The sequence below is a fragment of the Nyctereutes procyonoides genome, unplaced genomic scaffold (assembly GCF_905146905.1).
Source record: "Nyctereutes procyonoides isolate TBG_1078 unplaced genomic scaffold, NYPRO_anot_genome, whole genome shotgun sequence".
NCBI classification, from domain to species: Eukaryota; Metazoa; Chordata; class Mammalia; order Carnivora; family Canidae; genus Nyctereutes; species Nyctereutes procyonoides.
In genome coordinates this window covers 2,778,993-2,801,977 of record NW_026575124.1, presented here as the reverse complement: position 1 = coordinate 2,801,977, position 22,985 = coordinate 2,778,993, and the positions used below count along the sequence as shown (strand labels likewise).

The following is a 22,985-nucleotide window of genomic DNA, read 5'->3' as shown; positions in this document are numbered from 1 at the left end:
GGGGTTCACTAGAGAGAAATATGGCCGGGACGAGACAAGACTCAGGTACTCTTGGGCTAAATCCCATAATCACTTTAATAGCATCAATCAATGTCCTAAAAATGTCCTTCAAGACCCTCCCAGCATTGACCCTAACTTACTTTTCCCATTTTATCTTTCACTCTTTCCCCTCACAGACCCTACCATTGAGCCATGCTGCCTTCAGGTCTTTATGTTCTACACCTCCAGCTGTGGAAATCCTCTCCACTGTCCATGGTCCAGCCCTTTATCTTCTTCTACAAACCTCCTTCCCCTTCCACAGCCCTGAGCCTCTTTTTTAGAGTACTTGTGCTCTACTTTTTTTTTTTTTTTTTTTTTTTGTGCTCTACCTTTTACTATAGTTCTTTACACACATGCTTTTAGCTCTTCTTTTTAATCAGCTACAAACTCTTTAGGGGCACACTGCCTGATTCATCTTTGTATCTCCTGGAGTGCTTTGTATACTGCAGGTAGAGTACTTAATTTAATGAATATGTATTTAGATTATATACTATAAGTTAGTCATCCACACCTGAGCATTACCCCACACCTGCATTGGGTCCCTACTTCACTTCTCATAGAAGTCCACTTCTCTGGACTAAATCTGTGATTTTGCATTAAGCCAATGCTGGCTGCTGATACTACCTGGGACATTAGGTCTCCATATTCAGAAAGGTTTCACTTATTTTACACATGATCAATAAATACCTATAGAGTACTAAGTGATGTGGATACAGTGGTAAAGACATACATCATGGTCCCTGCCTTCTGGCACCTTGCAGCATATTAGGAAATAGATATTATAGGAAATCTATTCCTAAATGATAGAAAAATGATAAGGAAGATGATGATAAATTAATTCAGTGACCTACAAACACAGAAACCAGGATCCTGAGACGACACATGCTAAAAGAAACAAACTATCTATTATTCTTTAATTCCCTGTTCCATTCTTGGCAAAAGAGCTGCCTCTAATAAATCTGGAAAAGAGAACTTGTTCCGTTTCTCCTTGTACTCAGTATTCAAACTTAATCTATGGAGATACATCCTGAGTGTAGCCACCCCAACCCCTCCCCAGTCTCAGCTTCCCTGGGCTGGAGGGTTTCAGTGATGACTCAGGACCCTTGGCTCCGTTAACTCCTGGGATCCAGGCCACTTTATAAAATGGATGGGCCTTATCTCCTGTTTTCAACATTTTTCCTGTCTACCAGTCAGGAGCTTCTGGTCTTTTCCAGGCATATAACTAGTATATTTAGTATAACTAAATATACTACCTTAAGTCTAGGTGTTTGCTTGGGAGAATGGCTCTGGGGTGTTCTTGATTTGTGGACATGGCCCTCATATTTTTTCTACAGAAAAACTGAGGATTTTAGGGCATCCATGTCAGCTAGACAGCCTTGGGACAAGGCTTTAACAATGACTGGGATGCTTTAGGATGTGATAAACTGGTGATTTAAGTGTTCTATGTCCATGCCATATTTCACTTTTTCTTCACTTCACTTTTTTTTCCCCCAAGCAGCAGTTATTCTTAAAGTGTGGTCTAGGGATTACTGTGATCCTTTTAAGGGGGCTCAAGAGGTCAAAACTATTTTATAATAATACTAAGATGATATTTGTCTTTATCACTTTCATTTTCTCACAAGTATAGAGTGGACTCTGGAGTCTGACAGTTTCACAGTATTTACACTTTTCTGATGAGCTGGTAGCGATTAATAAATGTATGTGATTTTTTAACACTGTGTGTCAGTACTTGGAAGATCTATGTAACTCAATGAATCAGTATTTCCTAAATGATCAATGCATGATACTACAAATCATTCATGAGTTACAGATCTATGGTGCTAAATACAGCAAAGGATATTTATTTATTTATTTTATTTATTTAATTTGTTTTTTATTTTTTAACAGATTTTATTTATTTATTCATGAGACACACACACACACACACACACACACACACACACACACACACACAGAGGCAGAGACACAGGGAGAGGGAGAAGCAGGCTCCACGCAGGGAGCTGGATGTGGGACTTGATCCCTGGTCTCCAGGATCATGCCCTGGGCTGAAGGCAGGCGCCAAACCGCTGAGCCACCGGAGCTGCCCTATTATTTATTTATTTATTTATTATTTATTTATTTATTTATTTATTATTTATTTTACTTTATTTTATTTTTTTAAAGAGATTTTATTTATTTATTCATGAGACACACACACAGAGGGGCAGAGACACAGGCAGAGGGAAAAGCAGGCTCCATGCAGGGAGCCCAATGTGGGACTCGACCCTGGGACTCCCAAGATCATGCCTAGGGCCAGAGGCAGGCGCCAAACCGCTGAGCCACCCAGGGATCCCTATTTATTTATTTTTAAAGATTTATTTATTTGAGATAGAGAGTGAGAGAGAGAGAGTGGGTGGGAGGGATAGAGGAAGAGGGAGAGAGTAAACCTTAAAGAGACTCTGTCCTGAATGAGGAGCCAGATGCAGGGATTGATTCCATGACCCTGAGATCACAACCTGAGCTGAAACCAAGATCTGGGCACTCAATCGATTATGCCATCCAGGTGCCCCAAGGTCTTCAATTTTTAAGGATATTAGGGGGTCCTAAGACCAAAAAGCTTGAGAAATGTTGCACTGGAAAAATTAAAATACTATGCAAAATGGAACTCAAGTTAATATGTGTGAACTGTTCTAAGCCCTAAAACCACAGCAGTAATTTTATAGAGAAATGAGTAGGAGACGAGATGGCCAAATGTCTTAAGAGTTCTCTGAAGATCTGGCAATAAAGGAAATGGATATACACTTGAATTGTGCCATGGGAAATGGAAGCCACGTTCACTGGTGAGCCAACAAGAGATGACCACGTATGTGGAGAGGTAAACGGGGAGGAGCGGCTATATACTGTATGTTCAGGAGTACAAGTTCTGCAGTACGAAGGACCTGGTTCAAATCCTGACTCTAACACCTACTGGCCATAAGACCTTAGACAAGTTAGTCAATCTCTTTCGGCCTCAGTTTCCTCAGTCATTCTTCCAGATAAAACCAGAGAAACTGCAGAAGAGTCCTGGGACAAAGAATATGACTTCCATGTGGGGTTTCTCAGTAAGTCTTGGCAGACAGCCATGGCCTCTAGGAATCTACAATTTTTTTCAGATGGAGAAATGAGAGGAAGTGAACATTTTCATGCAAAGCAGGACATTTCAGAAGCCCAGTTTTATTTGTCGAGCTAGGGAGCAATCAGTGCAACTCTGTGCTGAAGCCTATAGATTAATCAGAGACCATTCAATAACAGTGCTAAGGTATTCATTAACAAGCTCAGTGATGGCTCTTACGACAAGGGTTGGATGACAACAAAGCTGAGTCACACTCTTCCCCAAAAGAGAGTGAACTAGGAGAAAGGCGAGGTGAAGGTGAGGGAGAGAGAGAGGGAAAGAGAGAGAGATGGCTCCAGGCCACAGACAAGACCCAGAAGGGTGAAATCAGATTTATAAAAGTCCCCCATTCATTTGTCCAACAAATATCTGAATATCATTTGTCCAACAAATATCTGAATGCTAGCCATATGCAGACTCTGCCTTTAGCACTCTAGGAGAGGAAAGAATGTGAGTCCATGCAGAGTAAAAAGCAGCACATAAAGGGGTACATATAAAACACAGTGGAAAGAGAAATGGCAACGTCCACTGAGGTGTGGCATGGGGGAGGTCAGGGAAGGTTTTCTGAGAGAAGGATGTGAAGACTAAGTGTGGTGTAGACATTCAGAGATGGAAAAATAGGGCGTCTTAGAGAGGGGGGTTTCTGGAGCAAAACTGAGGACAGGAAGCAGACATTGTACATGAGAAGCAGCTAGCAGTGCATTCTGCTCTAAGTCCAGGGTGCTTGACAGGGCACAGTGACCAGGAGCTGAGCGGGCCAGGAGAAGGGGGCCCTAGGACTGCCAGCTACAGGGCTGGTGCTTCATTAGTAAATAGAGTGAATCTGATTAGGGTCATTTCCTGTCCCATTCTCTGTGATAATGATTCTACATTAGTCAATATTTTCTTTAATGCCTCTACTCAACTTCTCATTCCCTTCAATAGGACTTTGAATTTCCTGTATTACTATACACCAGAGACTGTCCGGTGTTGTCTTCCTCAACTCCCTACTCCCTATCTACAAACTTATCCATACCCACCCTCCCCCTATTTTCCTGACAGCTGGGGATAAGGTGCCCCTTCCCTGTAAAGACTTACATCCATTTTCACATCTTCCAAGACTGTGCTCCATTTTTTTTTCTTTTCTTTTTTTTTTTCTATTTTCTTTTCTATTCTACTCCATTTTCTACCTCCACTTCGCTTCTTCTGGGCTCCCCGCCCCAGATTATAAAAATAATTTCACCCATATACTTTAAAGCAGTTTGTATGAGAAGTCTACACTCACTGTTTCCACTTCCCACTTCACTTCCATATGGTATCCATCCTTATCCTGGAATGAAATGTGTCTTTAAAGTTTTCAGTGACTTATATTGCCAAATCCAGTACATATTTCCAATTCTGACCTCATGAAGCATTTTCTGTTAAATTTCAATCCATTGATCACTCCCCTGCTTTCTCCAACCTTTGTACTCTCCTGGCTTCACTGTACTGGTTCTCTTAGTACTTCTAATGACCATTCATCCATTTTCCTTCATGAGCTCCATCTCCGATGCCCACAGATATCAGTGGTTGTGCCCTAGCTCACTGTTCCTTAACCTGACACAACCTCTTTGAGTATCTCGTCAAGTCTCGCAGTCCCGATCACCATTTCTCACCTCAGGACCTTTTCTTGAAGCCATTATTTGCCTATTTTGTGTCTAAAGAACTTTTCTACTTGGTTATCCAACAAATAATTCAAGCTTGAGGCATCCACACTGAATTTACTTTTTTCCAACCCTAGAATGTCTTTTCGTTTTTCCTATTGCTTCCCCATCAACACACACATACATTACCAGTTTATCCTTTATTTACCTTCCCAAGAAAGTCCTTACTGAACCTGCAGGTTGTGGTAGATCTGTGCCCTCTAAAACATTCCAGCCAATGGGAATTATGGAACAATATGGAACAATATGGAACCATCAATGTTATTACAGAAATAAGTTTTAGTGATTGCTCCACTACAAGGATGGTGTTTTAACCACTGTGAACTTCTAGGACCCGTCACAATCCCTGATGCATGATAGGCACTCCAGGATTGCCTGGTGGTGAATAATGAGAGCTCCGTTTTAGGAAACACTCTATCAACGGTATATAAAACATGAAGGAGAGGGAGAAAGATCAGAGGAAACAAACCTGCAGTGGCTAACTGCAGTAGAATGAAACAATACAAAGGTCTGAGCTAAGGTAGGATTAATAGGATAGAAAGAAGGGGATGACACAAGAGACTCTGCTGTGGTAATGAATAGGACTAGCAGAGATTGAACTGGGAGGTGAGAGATACAAGGGATGTCACAATGAAGCATCTCCGGCAGACAAAGAAAGACACTGGATACACTGCCATAAAACTAGTAACTGTAGTCTATTCTATACCTTATAAACTTTCCAGCGTTTCCTTAAAATGGGGAATTAAATGGCCTAAGAACTGGATTTTGGTGGTGGTCTTTGAAATCCAAAAATAAGTGTTACGTAATGATATTTATAGTCACAGAATGCTCAGTAATTATCATATTTCTTCTTTCTTTATCTTAGTTTCCTCATTTATCAAAGTTAGGTACAACTGGAGGCTTTTAATCTACCATAGGCTAATTTATCAGCATGACACTATATCTAGAATAATTAATTACCAGAATTTGCCACACTCAAATAAGGTGACCTAAAGAGTTTCAGGACTCTTTTTAAAAAATCTACAATTATATGCAATTCTTTTTTTTTTTTAAGATTTTATTTATTTATTTATTCATGAGAGACACAGAGAGAGGCAGAGACACAGGCAGAGGGAGAAGCAGGCTCCATGGAGGGAGCCTGATGTGGGACTTGATCCCAGGATCCCAGGATCCCACCCTGAGCCAAAGGCAGACACTCAACCACCGAGCCACCCAGGCATCCGTATGTGCAATTCCTAAACAGAGATGTTTAAGAAAGCTAAATTCTGATGTTCCGACCTTTAAGGAGAAGGGTGCTTCTTTAAGTTTTAGAATGGAAGGCCCACTGGTGTGACAAGGACCTTTTGGCTTAAGTAAGTCTGCTAAAGGTGATCATGAGGTCCTAGGGCTGGCCTAGAGTAGAGAGTGGATGCAGGATGGGAGCAGAGGGCTGTTCTAACACGTCCACTGCCTGCCCTTAGGGAGCAGTTTGGAGCATGGAGAGGTAGGCCTTAGGACCCAGGGAAGGGGCTCCAAAATGTAGAGCCAATGGGGAATGGGAGAATCAATGAGATTAGGAAAAGCAGAACTTCTTAGGCTTATGTGATCCAGTGCAAAGAGTTTACCTGATTCATGATGGAAAATTTCCTCCCTATTCTGTTGTCTGGCAGTCGAAAGCCCTTCCTTCTCATACCATCTTCTGACTCTGACTTAAACACCTTCTCAGGATCCCCTTTTTCCTCTCCTTCGGAGAGCTCCTTCTGCTTCCTCTTTTTTCTCCGGTTACGTCTTTCTTTAGCACTCTTGGAACTGAGTTTAGATATTTCAGAGGAACTGCGAGGAGAGCCTGCCCCTTCTTCGCCTTCTTCCTCGATGGCATCTTCTGAAACAGTGCCTGCAGAGGTGGCCATTGCAGCAGCCTAGGGGAGGAGCCACAATGACATACCAGTCAGAAACTGTTAACTGGAGCCACACAAAGCCAAGCAACCAGTGCCCGATCATTTCCTTTCCCATATGAAGCAGGGGAGAAGGAGGAAGGTGAATCAGCTGGTATAGGAGACTATGGCCAGGACCTGGCTGTCTCCATTTCCAGGTTGATCTGTGTTGTGGCACATGGCCCTACATAAATAGAGCAGAACCTCACGGTGAGAACTCTGGGATTTATTCTCTTGGATTTCTCAGACAAGAACCTAGCTGCCTTCTTAGTACCAAAAGATTTCTTCTGGGCAACTCTGAAAATGAATGCTAAGAAACTACGCTGTACATCATTGGCCCAACAGTATAAAAACACTTGTATACTTGGATTAAGTATCAGAAAACAAAATGTTAGGGTGATGGCATCACTCATCCGGTTTTCAAATTTTACTTGACTATTTTACATGCATCTTCTTTTCAATTACAACCAATATTTTCATGACCATGGAGAATCTCTGAAGAAGATCCTAATGATTTCCTCACAAAAAGGCTATGCTTACATGAGACACTATATACTCGGCTCTGGTCACTTGTTTTTCTCCCAGCCACTGTAGCAGTAACTGAACACTAAGCAGTTGAGAAATTCAACTAGAGATCAAATTAACAAACAATTTGGCCATTAAGACAAATGGAATAACTGGATCCACAATCTGCAGTTGTTACTTGGGTTATTTTAATCAGATTAATGACTTTTATTTGACAATATGCCCAAAAAAAGATGGACTGGAATGACAATCAGATGGAGCCTTAGTCACGGTGATCTGGCTGGAAGGTCTGTAGCAAAGAATTGATCACCAACCTGTGCCTCTTCCTGTTGCTTCTTAAGTTGCTCCAACATTGCTTTGAATTCAGCCTCTTTTTGCTCTGCCTCTTCCAGTGTTGCCTGATTCTGCTCTTCATAAGCCATGGCCACCACAGCCAAGATCAAGTTCACGAGATAGAAAGAACCCACAAAGATGACCAAGACGAAGAAGATCATGTATGTTTTCCCAGCTGCTCGTAAGGTCTGTAAAGACAGAAACCATTTTCTGACTCATGTGCATCAAATGAACCAGCCTGAAAGTAACTTGTAATAATGCTTCTCTGCAGGGGCACCACTGCATTTTGAGTACAGCAGTTCCTTTGTTGTGTGGCGAGCCCACATACTGCAGAGCACTTAGCATCCCCAAGGGCCAAAGGGCTTCCTCTATCTTTAGCTCAGAGTAAATGTCACTAGTATGTCCCCTTCACTATGACAGAAAAACTCCTCTTCCATTTCCAAATACTCTTGATACACTCTTTTCAAGGAAAAACACTCCATTTTTCAAGGAAAAAATGCTCTCAGCTAAGAATTCTAATTGACTTTGTTAGTTGGTTCTAAAACAAGTATAAAGAAAAGAATGCAAGACTTCAGCTTATTTATCTGCTGGCCCTCAAAGAGCACTGGCAGCTAAATTCTATCTTAGGGATCAGGTCCAAGTCATAGGAAGTCCCCATCTTGAGTGACATCCTTCCTTACCCTTCTGCAATAGGGTGGGTTTTTAAAGAGGGACATGGCATAAAGAGCAATGGAGACAGAAGAAGAAGAAATATCTAGGACTAGTCCCTTCACTAGTAGTGAGCAAACAGGCTTCAAAGAACACTTGGGTTTTAAGTTATGCATATGTGACCCACTATTACTTAGTTTTCATTGTTATTCTTTTCAACCATAAATATTTAATGGGATTTAATATTAACCACAAATATTTCACGAGAAAGATTTTAACCTGAGAGAACTCCAGGCTGTCCAACAGAAAGTGAGAATTCCCTACAGGATCTGAAAATTAGAAACTTCCCTTCAAGAGGTCCTTCGTGCCTGAGGGAGACATGTCTCTCATTCTCGAACTGGCATCACCAAATGCCAGAGTCAAATAGAAAACAGTGACTTATCATGGAATTTATAAGCTAGAAGACCCATAGCAATTACTTAGACTTACTTTTCCATTACCAGCAGCAAAGTTGCCTACGGTCACCAAGATAGCCCAACAGAATGAATGGCAGACCGTTTTTTTTTTTTTTTAAACTGTTACAACCTGCCTGAGCAAGTCCAGATGTGTTACAAATCTCAAAAATGTTGATACATTCAATAGGAATTTCATCTTTATAACGTCTAGCATAGTGCCTTGTACAGTCTGTTTAGTTGATATTCCTTTAAAAAGTGCGCTAATCCAAAAATCTGAGAAGTACTGCAGATGGTCTGGTGAAACAACAGGACGTAAACAGAGATCGCAGACTCCCAGGCCAGGCAGAAAGCCGCCAAGGCCGTGAGCCTCCACGGCCATATGTGACTGGCTACTAAAGACATAGGGACGAAAGCTGGGAGAATTCACTGAATTTTGTAAACCAGCTGACTCTGAGAAACGACATCCTAAGACCTGTATAAGTCCTCACTGAAGGGCTCTTAGAATGTCCCCAACCCCACAGAACCTCACGCAAATTCTGTCACACTAAAGAAAAAAAAAGGCATTACTCAAATAAGACGTATTACTACTTACCAACTGATACAGGTTTTCCCAGTAGTCCTGGGTCATAAGGCGAAATAATGCCAAGAAGGCCCAGCTGAAAGTGTCAAAGCTCGTGTAACCGTAGTTGGGGTTCCTTCCTGCTTTCATACACTGGTATCCCTCTGGGCATTGCCTGAGAAAAGAAAGGGAAGTTTAGGGCTTTTCAACATAATGCTACCCAATCGTCAACTATAAGTCATCCCCAGGACTGTGGAGATAATAGAAAACCATCTAGAAAGTCAGGCCAACAAGTAGGTATTAAAAAGAAAGAAGAAGAAGGAGAAGGAGAAGAAGAAGGAGGAGGAGGAGGAAGAGAAGAAGGAGAAGGAGAAGAAGAAGAAGAAGGAGGAGGAGAAGAAGAAGAAGAAGAAGAAGAAAGAAGAAGGAGGAGGAGGAGGAGGAGAAGGAGAAGAAGAAGGAGGAGAAGGAGAAGGAGAAGAAGGGGAAGGAGGAGAAGAAGGAGGAGGAGGAGAAGGAGGAGGAGGAGGAGGAGAAGGAGGAGGAGGAGAAGGAGGAGGAGGAGGAGAAGGAGGAGGAGGAGGAGGAGGAGGAGAAGAAGAAGAAGGAGGAGGAGAAGGAGGAGAAGGAGGAAGAGGAGGAGGAGGAGGAGGAAGAAGAATAGAAAAGAAAAAAAGAGGAAATAAAGTAGTCGGGTCAATGTTTCAAAAAAATGATATCTTGGGGACAGCCTAGGGTCAGAGTCACTAGCCATGCCTTTTAAAAACCCCGATTCTTATGTCTTACCCAGACCTAGGAATAAAAGCTCTGGACACGGGAGCCATGAATCTGCATTTTAAGGAGGCATGGCAGGTGATTCTTATGCATGCCAAAATTTGAGGATCACCTTTGTAGACTCATATCAATGTGCAATTCAACCAAATTCATCTTAACTACTATCCCAAATGACAAATGGCTAGCTAGAAGTTCTTCTCAATCATCCTTGTTCTCTTAACACTCAACTTTAATGACAACCTAAGTCATACTGGGGATTTCAGTAATCTCAGTTTTACCAGTTCTCCTGCTTTTAGACTCACCTGATATTTATTTCAATGTAATTTCTAGTATCTACTTTGATACAGAAATTAAATGGACTTCTATTTGTCATGGTCACCTTAAAACACTAACTCCTAGAGGCCCAATATACTCTGGATAACGATTTGACACCCTCACATTTATATAATTTTCTGTTTACAAAGCACTTTCATGTATTGTTATCTAAATGGGTCATTACAATAACCCTTTAAGGAAGTGAGAACATGACTTATTTATTTATTTATTTTTATTTATTTATTTATGATAGAGAGAGAGAGAGAGAGAGAGAGAGAGAGAGAGAGAGAGGCAGAGACACAGGCAGAGGGAGAAGCAGGCTCCATGCACCGGGAGCCTGATGTGGGATTCGATCCCGGGTCTCCAGGATTGCGCCCTGGGCCAAAGGCAGGCGCTAAACCGCTGCGCCACCCAGGGATCCCGAGAACATGACTTATTAAATCCATTTTATACATGACGAAATTGAGGCTCGCCAAAGTTAAACAGCTTGCCAAAAGACTGATAGCTAAAAGTGGTAGCAGAATCAAGATTCACATTATATGGCTATAAACTTGTGTTCATAGCAGCGTTATTCATAATAACTAAAATATGGAAGCAACCCAAGTGTCTGTTGACAGATGAATGGGTAAACAAAATGTGGTATATATAGACAATGGATTATCACTCAGCCTTAAAAAAGAAGGAAATTCTGACATATGCTACATAACATGGGTAAACCTGGAGGACATCACGCTAAGTGAAAGAAGCCAATCATAAAAAGACAATTACTAAAAAAAAAATAAAAAATAAATAAAAAAAAAGACAATTACTGTATGATTCCACTTACACGAGGTACTGAGAGTGGTCAAAATCATAGAGACAGAAAGTGGAATAGTGGTCCCTTGGGGACTGGGAATGGAGGGGGAAATGGGAAGTTAGTGTTTAATGCGTATAGTCTCAGTTTGGGAAGATGGAAAGTACTGAGGATAGATGGTGGTGATGGTTGTATGACACTGTGAATGTACTTAATGCCACTAAACTAGACACTTAAAAATGGTTATAAGAGTAAATCTTATGTTCCATGAATTTTACTACAATTTTTTTTAAATGGGGAAAAAAGGGATACCTGGGTGGCTCAGCTCAGTTGGTTAAGTGTCTGCCTTGGGCTCAGGTCATGATCCTAGGGTCCTGGGAACAAACCCCGAGTTGGGGGTGGTTCCCACTCAGCTGGGAGTCTGCTTCTCCCTCTCCTGCTGTCCCTCCCCCTGTTCATGGGTTCTCTCCCTCAAATAAATAAATAAAGTCTTAAAAAAAAAAACCAGAAGAAAAATATTATCTTGCTATTCTGCTCCCTCCCCATGCCATCAGGCCTAGTATGTTTTGGGTCATCCTTGGTACTAATCTACTACCAAGACAGTGTCCCTACATTATATCTTATTTTATTAATCATGTTACAGTAGAATGAGGGGAGTCTACAAGAGACAGGCAAGGTATCTGGCGTCATAGGCTCTACCCTTACTTAGCCTTTTACATTTTTAATTTTGTCTTGAGACTATAGGCACATTCACTTACTAGTGAAATGCCAATTTTGGGTGGACAAATATGAAGCAGGAAGAAAATCTGAGTCAACCAAAATGTCAGACCCAGTTAGGATCTACTACATAAGCACAAAGAGAAGTGAAAATATTGCCCATTTTCATCTGACACATTATTTTAAGGGAGAAGAATAAAATTAGGCAAGTTACTTACCCAGCATCAGAACTGTTCCCACAGAGTAAAGGTTCCAGCATGCCAGGAACTATGTAAAAATTTGCTAGAAAAGTTTGAAGAGGCAGGAAATGAATAAGGCAGATTGAAGTGAATGAGAGTAAGATCACACCGTTCCTAACTAGCCCTGGCAGTCATTGATTTGAGCTCATATATTCATTCTTACCTGAGTAAAACCTGGTAAGAATTCTTTCCCATTAATTATTTTCTTTATATATTTGAGGTCATATATTCTTACCAGAGTAAAACCTGGTAAGAATTCTTTCCCAATAATTATTTCCTTATATATGCTTAAAAATGAAAAGTGCTACCATATAGCCCTAATCCAATGACCTTTTCACAGACATTTGACCTCCACTCATATTTCAAGTCTACAGGCTAGTTTCTGCTGCTTGATTCTATGGGGTCTGAAAGTGAGTTTTCTAAGCTCTTTACTCCTTTATACAACTTTAGCCTTCAATCCTTAAAACTAGTCTTTACCACAGATAAGCTAAAACCCTCACTAAATCACATTACCATGTCCTGTCTTAATTAGAAGGCACATTTCCCTTGCCTGTATGTGTCGCTGAAATTGCCTTTGCAACATTTTCTTATGGCTACTTAACTGCCTTTAGTTCCTCGAGGATGGTGAGTAGTGCTATTGCTAACTCTTCCCCATTATTTTATGGAAACACTACCATACTTAACGTCCCTTAGTGCAGACCCAACGGCTGTGCTTCCTGAACTGAAATTATCAGAATTCCTTCGTTATAAGGGGCTCAAATGGTTATTTGGAGATTAACTGACTCCCCCTAGCAGACTGATTCCTAAGGTCTTGTAATATGAAGACAGCTGACGAGGCATATTCTGAACTTTTCAATGTTTAAGTATCTGAGGTAAGCCAAGTGGGGAAAAAGGTATTTTTATCAAATTCCTAAGCCTGGTTTTCAGAGCAAATGGAGTTTCTTTTTGGTTTTAAAGGGACAGCCAGAGAGCACTTCTGAACACAGTCCTACCCCGGGGACAGGGAATCACTTCCTCGGGCTGCTTCCATAGCCCTGGGTTGCATCCCAGCCCCAGCTACTTCTGAAAGCCCAGTGACGGCTTCAGACCACTAAGTTAGAGGCAGACTCGTCTTTTGCCCCTAGCAGAGAAGGGGCCACCTACTTTTATTGTTGATATACTCTTCCCAGTCAAAGCCTTTGGTGCCATTTTCCAGATAGCTCTCGTTGAAGTTTATGGGCCACACGACACACTTGTTTCGCAGGTTGCCCATGAACAGCTGCAGTCCGATCAAGGCAAAGACACTCAAGCAGAACACTGTCAGAATCATCACATCTGACAGCTTCTTCACTGACTGGATTAGGGCACCCACAATGGTCTTCAGGCCTGAGGAGATAGAAGCCCCAGAATCAGAGTCACCTCAGCACCCTCCCCACCTCCCCCAGCCTCCCTCTTAGCTGCGGGCTTCTACTCCTCCCACAGCACCACCCGTGAACCATGGCCACTTTCTCTCTTATGACACTGGGTCAGCAATATTATCAATTTTTCCACAAGTATCAATTCTTGTCAATCATTTTTAAGAAGAAAAAGGAAAGTTCCTTCTCCAACAGTCGGCTCTTTTCTTCCTGGAAGTACTCTCCTAAGTCTTACTGCTGCTTAGCTCCTCAAATGAATACAGGCTCTTACTTGCCTCAGAACCTTCGTACATGCTGTTCCCTCTGCCTGGAATGCTTCCTTCCATTCCCCTGTCCTACCCACCTAACTTCTATTCATTCTTTGGGCTCAGCTTAAATTTCAGTTCCCTCATAAAGCCCTCCCTGACTTTACAATTCCTCTCCCTCCCTCATTATTCATAATAATTTAATATCACCTTATACTTTCCTTTATAGCATTTATCATGGTTATAATTAATTATTTATGTCTGTCTCATTCCCAGCTGTATCTAGACTGCCCAGCCCATGGCAGGTACTCAATAAATATGTGCTGAATAAATAAATGGGAAAATCAGGGATTGAGGAGGTTTCCTGGTTGGGCAGAGAACTACTAGAAAGTTTAAAAGCCAAGTTGTGAGAAAGTACAATAAATATTTTCTCAAGAGTTCTGGAAATACCAGTGTATTGAAAAGGTTAATTATTATCAGCCCAGTATTTATGGTTTGTCTTCCCATTTACAAATATACCTTTTCTGGATCACACATATGCCCTGTTCTCTACAAGTGACCTTTTCTCTGTCCTAGATTAAAAACAAAATAAAAAATGTCCAACCCACTTAAACTCGAGGTTTAAATACATGCCACTGGTTCAAATTTGAACCAGAAAGTAGCTTTCTTAACAGCAATGGAGGGATCAGTGATAGGAAGCACAGAAGACATGGTGGTGGGTTCATAATGTTTGGGTCAGAACGGATTCTGTGTGAGACTTCCCCCGGCATGCCCAGACATCAGGCCATCCAAAGGACATGGCCAACAGAGCAATGAGCACTCCAGAGAGGGCAGTGTACCAGGATAGGCGGGAGGTAGACACAGCACCTTGACACACGGGCCTCAGGAGTGATTTCACCCCTGATCTACTTCTGAAGGCAGGAATATCAGATTAAAATTCAAGAGAAATCCTAATCTTGGTTTTGAAGTGTGAAGCTAGGTATATAATTTACTACTCTTAATTAAGTTAGACCACTTACTAGTATAACCTGAGTGATACACTTAACCTCTTGGAATCTTAGTTTTTTCAAATGGGAAAAATGGGAATAATTACAGTTGAGTATAATCGTCACAGGGCTCTTGTGACGATTAAGGATAATTCATATAAGCACTTAGCCCAGTACCTGGTACATAGGAAATGACTCAAGTGTTAACCATTTTTGCCTGAACCTCTGTTTATTCATTTATAAAAAGGTGTTTACAATACCCTTCACTGGGTTGTTGTGAGGCTTTTATTTTTTTTATTTTATTTTATTTTTTATTTATTTACGATAGTCATACAGAGAGAGAGAGAGAGGCAGAGACACAGGCAGAGGGAGAAGCAGGCTCCATGCACCGGGAGCCTGACGTGGGATTCGATCCCGGGTCTCCAGGATCGCGCCCTGGGCCAAAGGCAGGCGCCAAACCGCTGCGCCACCCAGGGATCCCTGTTGTGAGGCTTAAACAAGATAATGAATGCAAAATACCAAGTACAGTACCTGGCACTTAACACTTGCAAGCTATCACTGTTACACATATGTTGCCCTCCTCAAAGAGATACGATTGGGCTAAAGACACTGCATGGCTAACCTCATATCATGGTGATCTAGGAGGGAAGATGGACGTGACTGGTTCTTTGCTGTATTTTGCAAGTAACCACTTAGAATGTTTAAAGTTGAATTCAATAGAATTTTCTATCTGAGCCCAATAATAGTAATGCATGGCACAGGACTTGACACAAAGCAGGCACTTAACATATTTTTATTGAAAGAGCAAATGAATAAGAAATCTTTCCTTTCACATAGATACCCTGAAAGGGATCTAAGAATGATTTTTTTTTTTAAAAAAAAGAGCTACGAATTAAGATTTTAGAGCATAAAAGTGTCAAAGGTGTGTGTTTTCTTATAAAATGGACCTTCCATGGATACTGTGGCCACCAAAGGAATTAGGAAGAACTTGTCTACATTCAAGGTATAGGATACAAGACATTTCTAACCTGATTCTTTTCTCCTCATAAGACTGCAGGAACATCCGGGTGGTCAGTCGGTTAAGCATCTACCTTTGGCTCATGTCATGATCTTAGGGTCCTGGGAAAGAGTCCCATGGCAGGCTTCCCTGCTCAACGGGAAGGAGAGATGCCCCTCCCCCCAATCATGCTCTTTCCCTCTCTCTCAAATAAATAAAATCTTTAATAATAAAAAAAAAAGACTGTGCAAAAAAAGCACCAGACAGGAAATCAGAAAATAGAGATCCTGGTCCTGGCTCAGCCAGTGACTATGACCCATTATATATCAGAACAAATTCAGGGTCCCATCTCATTTTCTTATACACAGAAAATGTGGATAAACACAGGAGTAACGTGGCACTGAGCAGTAGAGGAAAAGCTGAAGAACTGTCTTAAAAAGTCTTTCAACTTAGAGCAGAGATATTTCTTTGAGATTAAGTAACTGAAATCTCAATCTTATATTCCAAAGGCTATGAGAAGCTGTATCACAGTCACACAGATAAGTAGGAAGATACTGGTGGTATAAAACAGAAGGCAACCATCAAGAAGTAAAAGTTGTTCCAGTATTATGGGCCTTATTTTCATAAGTTGCTGAGGAATAGAAAAGTCCTTCACTTGGGCACCCCAGGTGGCTCAGCGGTTTAGTGCCGGCTTCGGCCCAGGTCGTGGTCCTGGAGACCCGGGATTGAGTCCCACGTCGGGCTCCCTGCATGGAGCCCACTTCTCCCTCTACCTGTGTCTCTGCCTCTCTCTCTCTCTGTCTCTCAATAAATAAATGAAATTTAAAAAGAAAAAAAAAAAAGAAAAGTCCTTCACTTGATTTTTTGGCTTGGTTGAGATGGGTCTATAGTAAGTGAATACTTAAATTCTAGGTTCCTAAAATTATACAGCTCTGTTTCCAAAGTCAAAGCACGATTTTAAAAAAGAAAATAGTTGAATAGGTCACTGAAGAATGGTGGTAGTTTCTTTTCCCTGGACTTCTTTAAGGAGAACTTGTATCTCCCCAGAACGGTTGAGACAACCACTGATCTCAACACTGGATGATTGCTCAAGGCCTTTTCTATTTCCATTTTAAATGAATTGAGAAAGGAGCTGTAAGCTGTCATTTGTAGTAGTAACAAGAGTATAATGCTACCAAATAGTCAAACCAATGCATTGGTGATATCAATCAATAAAATTTTTTAAAAACATACAATTTTAGCATGAGTCTAATCTGATTTTCCTCAGGTGGGAACTCTATGGACAGTTCCAAGCCCATATAACAGAAAATTCCAGGCCACGAGGCTCAAATTATCCCCTATTCTATGAAGCTGGACCCCCAACAGCCTCATTTTTAGGAAGTGATGGTCTGCTAGTAGGTTACAGATGTCACGGTGGACATCATCCGACCTAAATCCCAATATTTTCCTCCAGGAACTTAGAATGGGAAAAAAGACATTCCAGTAGTCTTTTCAAGTGGAAGGAATGATAACATATAAATTTGGGAACTAAGTGGCAGTTATAATCTGTCATTATATTAGGATATGTCTGAGAAGTAAAGGCAGGTAGTTAAGCTAAGAGACAGAAAAAGGTAATAGACACACGGAGAGAAAAACATGAAGACAGAGTACCAGCCCTTAGATTCCCTGAAGTACTCATGAAGCCTTTCACTTGCAACCAAAGATGTTCAACTAATACACCAACCATACATGAAACTCATCACTTTCCTGGGGACAGACTTAAATGCTCTCAATCAGCTGCTTAAAATCGTTTCTCCATAAACCAGATGTCATTGCTGAAGAAATCTGTAAACATGAGTCAAGAAAGAAAAAAAAAAACTTCAAGTGTTTTCTTCTGAAGTCTGAGGTTTAGACCAACTCCTTGGTGAGAGTTCTTTCAGGTTCAAGAAATGTAAAGTAGAAACTTAAGTTGGAAATGGTATTCAGCTGCTAATACTTCACAGGGGCTCAGAGAAACAAATCTTAATTAAGCAAGAATAACTACTAAATAACACTAACTATGGGTATCTAAAAAGTTTACTCTCTAAGCTTTCCATTCAGGTCCCATAGGAAGAAAGGTGATGTGGCGTAATGTGAGCATGCCGAGCTAGACTCATAATTATATAGCAATATTAAATGTATATGGTCATTGAATCATCTGGCTTCTGCCAAGACTCTTCTTCCTTCCATTAAGGTTGATGACTGTGAATGACCATACTTACAGACCTCAATGCTAAGTTACGGAGATGAAGTTATCAATGCATTTCTCTCCCTTCCCCTCCAGTTTTATTGAGAAATAACTGACATCACTGCAGAAATTTAAGGCATACGTCATGATGGTTTGATTTACATGTCCTGTGAAATGATTACCACTGTAGGTTCAGCTAACATCCATCTTCTCGTATAGATACAATAGAAAGAGGAGGAGGAAAAAGAAAAAGAGGAAAAAAATTCCCTCTTGTGATGAGAACTCTTGGGAGTTACTCTGTTAAGAAGTTCCCTATGTATCATACAGCGGTGTTAGCTCTAGTCATCATGTTGTACATCACACCCTGGCACTTTCTTTCTTATGTCTGGACCTTTTGACCACCTTCCTCCAATTCCTTCTCCGCACACTCAACCTCGGTTATCCACAAGTCTGATGTCTCTTTCTGTGAGTTTGTCTGCTTGTTTTTAGATTCCATACATCAATGAGATCAGACAGTATTTGTCTTTCTCTGTCCAACTTACTTCCTGAGTATAATGCCTTCAAGATCTAACCACATTGTCACAAATGGTAGGATTTCCTTGTTTTTTATACCTGAATAATATTCCATTGTGCATATGTCTCACAGCTTTATCTATTCATCCATCAATGGACACTTAGGTTGTTTCCATGTCTTAGCTATTGTAAATAATGCTGGTATGAACACGGGGTACAGATATCTTTTTTGAGTTAGTGCTTTCGTTTCCTTTGGATATATTCCCAGAAGTCGAATTGCTGGATCATATGGTAGTTCTATTTTTAATTTTTGAGGATCCTTCATACTGTTTCCCATAGTGGCTGCACCAATTTACTAATCCCAACAGTGTGCAAGGGTTCCCTTTTCTCCACTTCCATGCCAGCGTTTGTTAGCTCATCTCCTTGATGGTGGCCATTCTAACAGGATATCTCGTTATGGTTTTAATTTGCATTTCCCTAATGACTAGTGATACTGAGCATCTTTTCATGCCCTTAGTGGTCTTTCATATAATGCATTTCTTGAGCTTGAGCTCTATAGTCTTGCCAGCAGTGACTGACGCGCCCTAGTAAATGAAGCCAGGCAAAAGTGCTCCCTGTTACCACCAACACAGGTCAATGAGGCAAGTAGTTGCTGGTTGAATTCCTAACCTGATGCACACAAGAATGGAAAATGCCACCGTTCCGGCTGTGACAGGAAGTTGCCTTGCTTCTTCTACTGGCTCACAACACCACATACCAGAACAAGCAAGATACTGACTGAAAACTGATTATCCCAAACAGAGCAGAATGCTCCTTCAAACGACTCCTACACAACAGAGTGTGCAACAGAAGCCACGTGGGGGCAAATTGGACAGCAAGAACTCTTGGAAAAGGCTAACATTAACCAGCACCGGGATGAGTCTAAGCAGAAGCAGTTAACACATTTACTATAGATCAGGAAAAGACAGCTGGACCTGATGTACAGAATTGTCTGCTACTAAGAGGAAGTCAGGACATTTGAGGAGTTCTGAGAAACAGGTGAAGTCCCCACATTCAAAAGCACCTCTGAGCCTCCTGTTACCCTTCATGATGTCCGGCAATCCCTTGGACAAACGAACAAAGCCTGCTTATGTGCCGAGTCCAGAGAAATTAGCTATGCATACTGGGATCAAAATCTTCCACAGTGGTGATGCCAGATTACAAATAAAATAAGTTTCTATTTCCTAGTTTGTGGCTCAGGTTGAGAAATCTGTCTGGTCCAAAGCAACATGAGCTAATTCTACAAAATTAACATTGGAATAGGTCTCAAGAGCAGTAATGAGCAGTTCTCACCCCAGGGAAATAGAATTCCCCAATTCCCAAAATCTGGTTCGGTTCAGACAAGCCCTAGGGTAAAGCTGTGCCAGGTCAGTTTTCCTGCCCCAGGTTCCGGCCTCACAATGATATTCATGAATGTTCTTTATTTTATTTTTCATGTTCATTCCAATTTATCCGTAAATGTCTTTTTTTTAAAGATTTTATTCATTTATTCATGAGAGACACACACAGAAAGAGAGAGAGAGAGAGAGGCAGAGACACAGGCAGAGGGAGAAGCAGGCTCCATGCAGGGAGCCCAATGCAGGACTCAATCCCGGGTCTCCAGGATCATGCCCAGGGCTGAAGGTGGCGCTAAACCGCTGAGCCACCTGGGCTGCCCCGTGAAGGTTCTTTAGATCAAAAATAATTTGGGAGAAATTTGGAGGCAGTAGATTTATCTACTCAAGATCAGATTTATATCACAAAGTCTGAGCGAAATTCAAACTAGCTTCCAAAGGTAGTTCAGTGGGATCCCGTGAGACTCCAGGGTTTTCCCCACTCAGGACTCCTGTGTTAAACTTGTTATCTTTTCTGAGAAGCAATGGGAAAAGGAGAAATACAAAAACAATTGGATTAAGAACTAGAATATTGTAAAGGAAATAAGGGGTCTACATATAGTCTGAAAACACTTTCTATCCCCTTTCACTGTGCAGCAGAGATTGCCATACTCATACTGCATACATCTAAAGAAAGTGCTTTCTTTGTGAATACTGGGGTGGGAAGAAGGAAGGGCCCATCATTTTTCCTGCTTTTTATCTGATACCACAGGTAAGGAGAGAAAGTAATTGAAACGAAAGCACAGAAATAAAAAAAATCAATGAGAAAAATAATTTAAAAATTACAACTCTAAAGAAAGCAAAATGATATTAAACTAGTGTTGGCAAACAGAGAAGCAGGGCTTTTTGGGAGTCACTGAAATGGTGATAGAAATGAGAAGCAACTGGCAAATGAGGCTGTCCCAAATGGTTTTGTTTACACCATGAAATGCTACTCAATAGGAAAAACCTCAGATTCCTGCTTTGAGATTTTTGCCCTTTCTTTGGGGATGTCAGTCCTTAGGCACGTGGTTCAAACATGCAGAAAATGAAACTTCTGACAAAGTCACTCAGCTCATTTTTATATCCGGGCCCCAAATGAATATAAAGTAAAAACGTAGTTTTTGTTTGTTTAAAGATTTTATTTATTTTAGAGAGAGAGAGACAGAGACAGAGAAAGAGAGGGGGGAGGAGCAGAGGGAGAGGCACAGGTAGACTCCGTGCTGAGCACAGAGCCCACGCTGGGCTGGATCCCACCACCCCGAGACCACGACCTGAGCCGAAACCAAGAGTCAGGCCATCAACCGACTAAGCCACCCACGTGCCCTGAAAACAAAGTTTTAAGACATGAATTTCTAAACAGAATACTTCAATGTCAAGTTGAATCCACTGAATTCTGGACCAAAGAAAATGTAGAAAGGGTCTTTTCCTGCAACTGCAGTTTATATGCACTGTTCTTCAAGCCAAGGCCTCTGAAGCAAAAGGGAAACCATGTGTGATGCATATCTAGGTCTTCAGTTAGCAAATAAAAAGGGTCAGTATGTGGGTTTGGTCTTTTCTAAGCCACTGGAAGGCTTTAAATCAAAGCACCTCTCATCCAAAAGGCTAGAGCTGACTGATGCACTGCACAATCCCATCTTCTGGGAGTCCTGACCATCATGATACATTAAGAACATCTCCCAAAGGTGCTAAGAGGGAGGGCAGCACCAGCCCAGGTGAGTGCGTGAGTTCTCTGGGAAAGGAAAACTCTCCTGAAAGTTGCTGAAGGCTCTGTGGGATCTTGCAGCCCCATGTCAGTTCTGTGGTCGCTCTCACTTCTGTTTCTGGCAGCTTCAGCAAAAGCCCACAACCAAACTGGGAACAGGCAAAGGCAAAGAGAGTACCAATCCCACTGCACTGACCAATGAGTAAACTTGGTATGCAAAACAATGGCTTTCACTAAGAGGGGACTAAGGCCTGGCTCTACAATCGAGTCAGAATGACTGAGATTTCCAATCAAGAGATGGCACCAGGTCTAGTGACTCATGTAACAGTGCTCTAACCCTGAAAGGAGACCTGGGTAACAGGCAGGTAGGAGTAGGGCAATAGTCCTCTAGAAGGATTATGAGGAGCGAAAGGACTTAGCATAAAAAGTCACACTTTAATTCAAGGATCAATTATACCAATCATTGACAGAGATCTATTACTGGCTTTATTACCCCTCAAAGTTATTTTCCATCCCAGTCAACTTCACAAAGCCAGCTCCAGGGGCACCTGGATGGCTCAACGGTTGAGGGTCTGCCTTCAATTCAGGTCCTGATCCTGGGATCTGGGATCGAGTCCTACACTGAGCTCCTTCTGGGGAGCTTGCTTCTCCCTCTGCCTGTGTCTCTGCTTCTCTCTCTGTGTGTCTCTCATGAATAAATAAAATCTTAAAAAAAAAAAAAAAACAGAAACAAAAGTAAAGCCAGCTCCAATAGGAGTGCTTCTAGAAACAGGAAGCAGGAATCTGTTTCAAATTATGAAGTTGAGGTCTAAGTCTTGATACAAACCCTTCCTCTGGGTTTAGGTTTCTTCTTTATGATAATAATTGCTACAGTAAAATCATTTATGGAGTTCTATGTGTTTATATTTATCGATAGATAAATAGATTAATAGTAAAGATAAATAATGTGATGCCAGCCAAGAGTTACCTAGCAGAAATGCTGTGGTCAGAAGCTATCCATACAGCAGAGACAGAAGCTAAGAGCTAGACCAGAGATAGCATCTGCTGCCCTAGTTAGTGAACAGAACGCAGCTTTCCAATTTAATTCTGGAAGAGAAGTTTTGAGATCACAAGAACATAAAGAGACAGATGCCTTGCAGAGTACGTTGGGGGAAGTGAGCAGAAAACATGGGATCCTATTTAAAAGAGGCCAGAGACGATAGAGAGTAGAGGAAAAATGAAAGTAAGGATTTGGTGTTCCAGATGCTTGAAGAAATAAGACAAGGCCTGCCTAAGGGTTAAGCCACCATCAATGAGCTGCATGAGGCTGCCTGGAGAATGAGCTTCGCTTTTTGTCAAACAGATTTAAAAATGGCTAGGAACTGAATCTTGGTAAGTCAGGGTTGTAGTTTTTTTGCCAAGAAGATAATACTCCAACTGACACCCA

At 41.4% G+C, this 22,985-nt stretch overlaps 1 protein-coding gene across 1 annotated transcript in view; it reads right to left on the bottom strand.

Annotated features, from left to right (window-relative positions):
• The window catches only part of SCN8A (sodium voltage-gated channel alpha subunit 8), a 178,955-nt gene that overhangs the window by 69,855 nt on the left and 86,115 nt on the right, over positions 1–22,985 (bottom strand). Inside the window, exons 7-11 of the mRNA XM_055337028.1 lie at positions 13,266–13,487; positions 12,102–12,165; positions 9,318–9,459; positions 7,604–7,810; positions 6,456–6,749 (exon numbers count right to left, since the gene is read on the bottom strand). Coding sequence (XP_055193003.1) covers positions 6,456–6,749; positions 7,604–7,810; positions 9,318–9,459; positions 12,102–12,165; positions 13,266–13,487 — 929 coding nt within the window. The remainder of the gene's footprint in view (positions 1–6,455; positions 6,750–7,603; positions 7,811–9,317; positions 9,460–12,101; positions 12,166–13,265; positions 13,488–22,985) is intronic.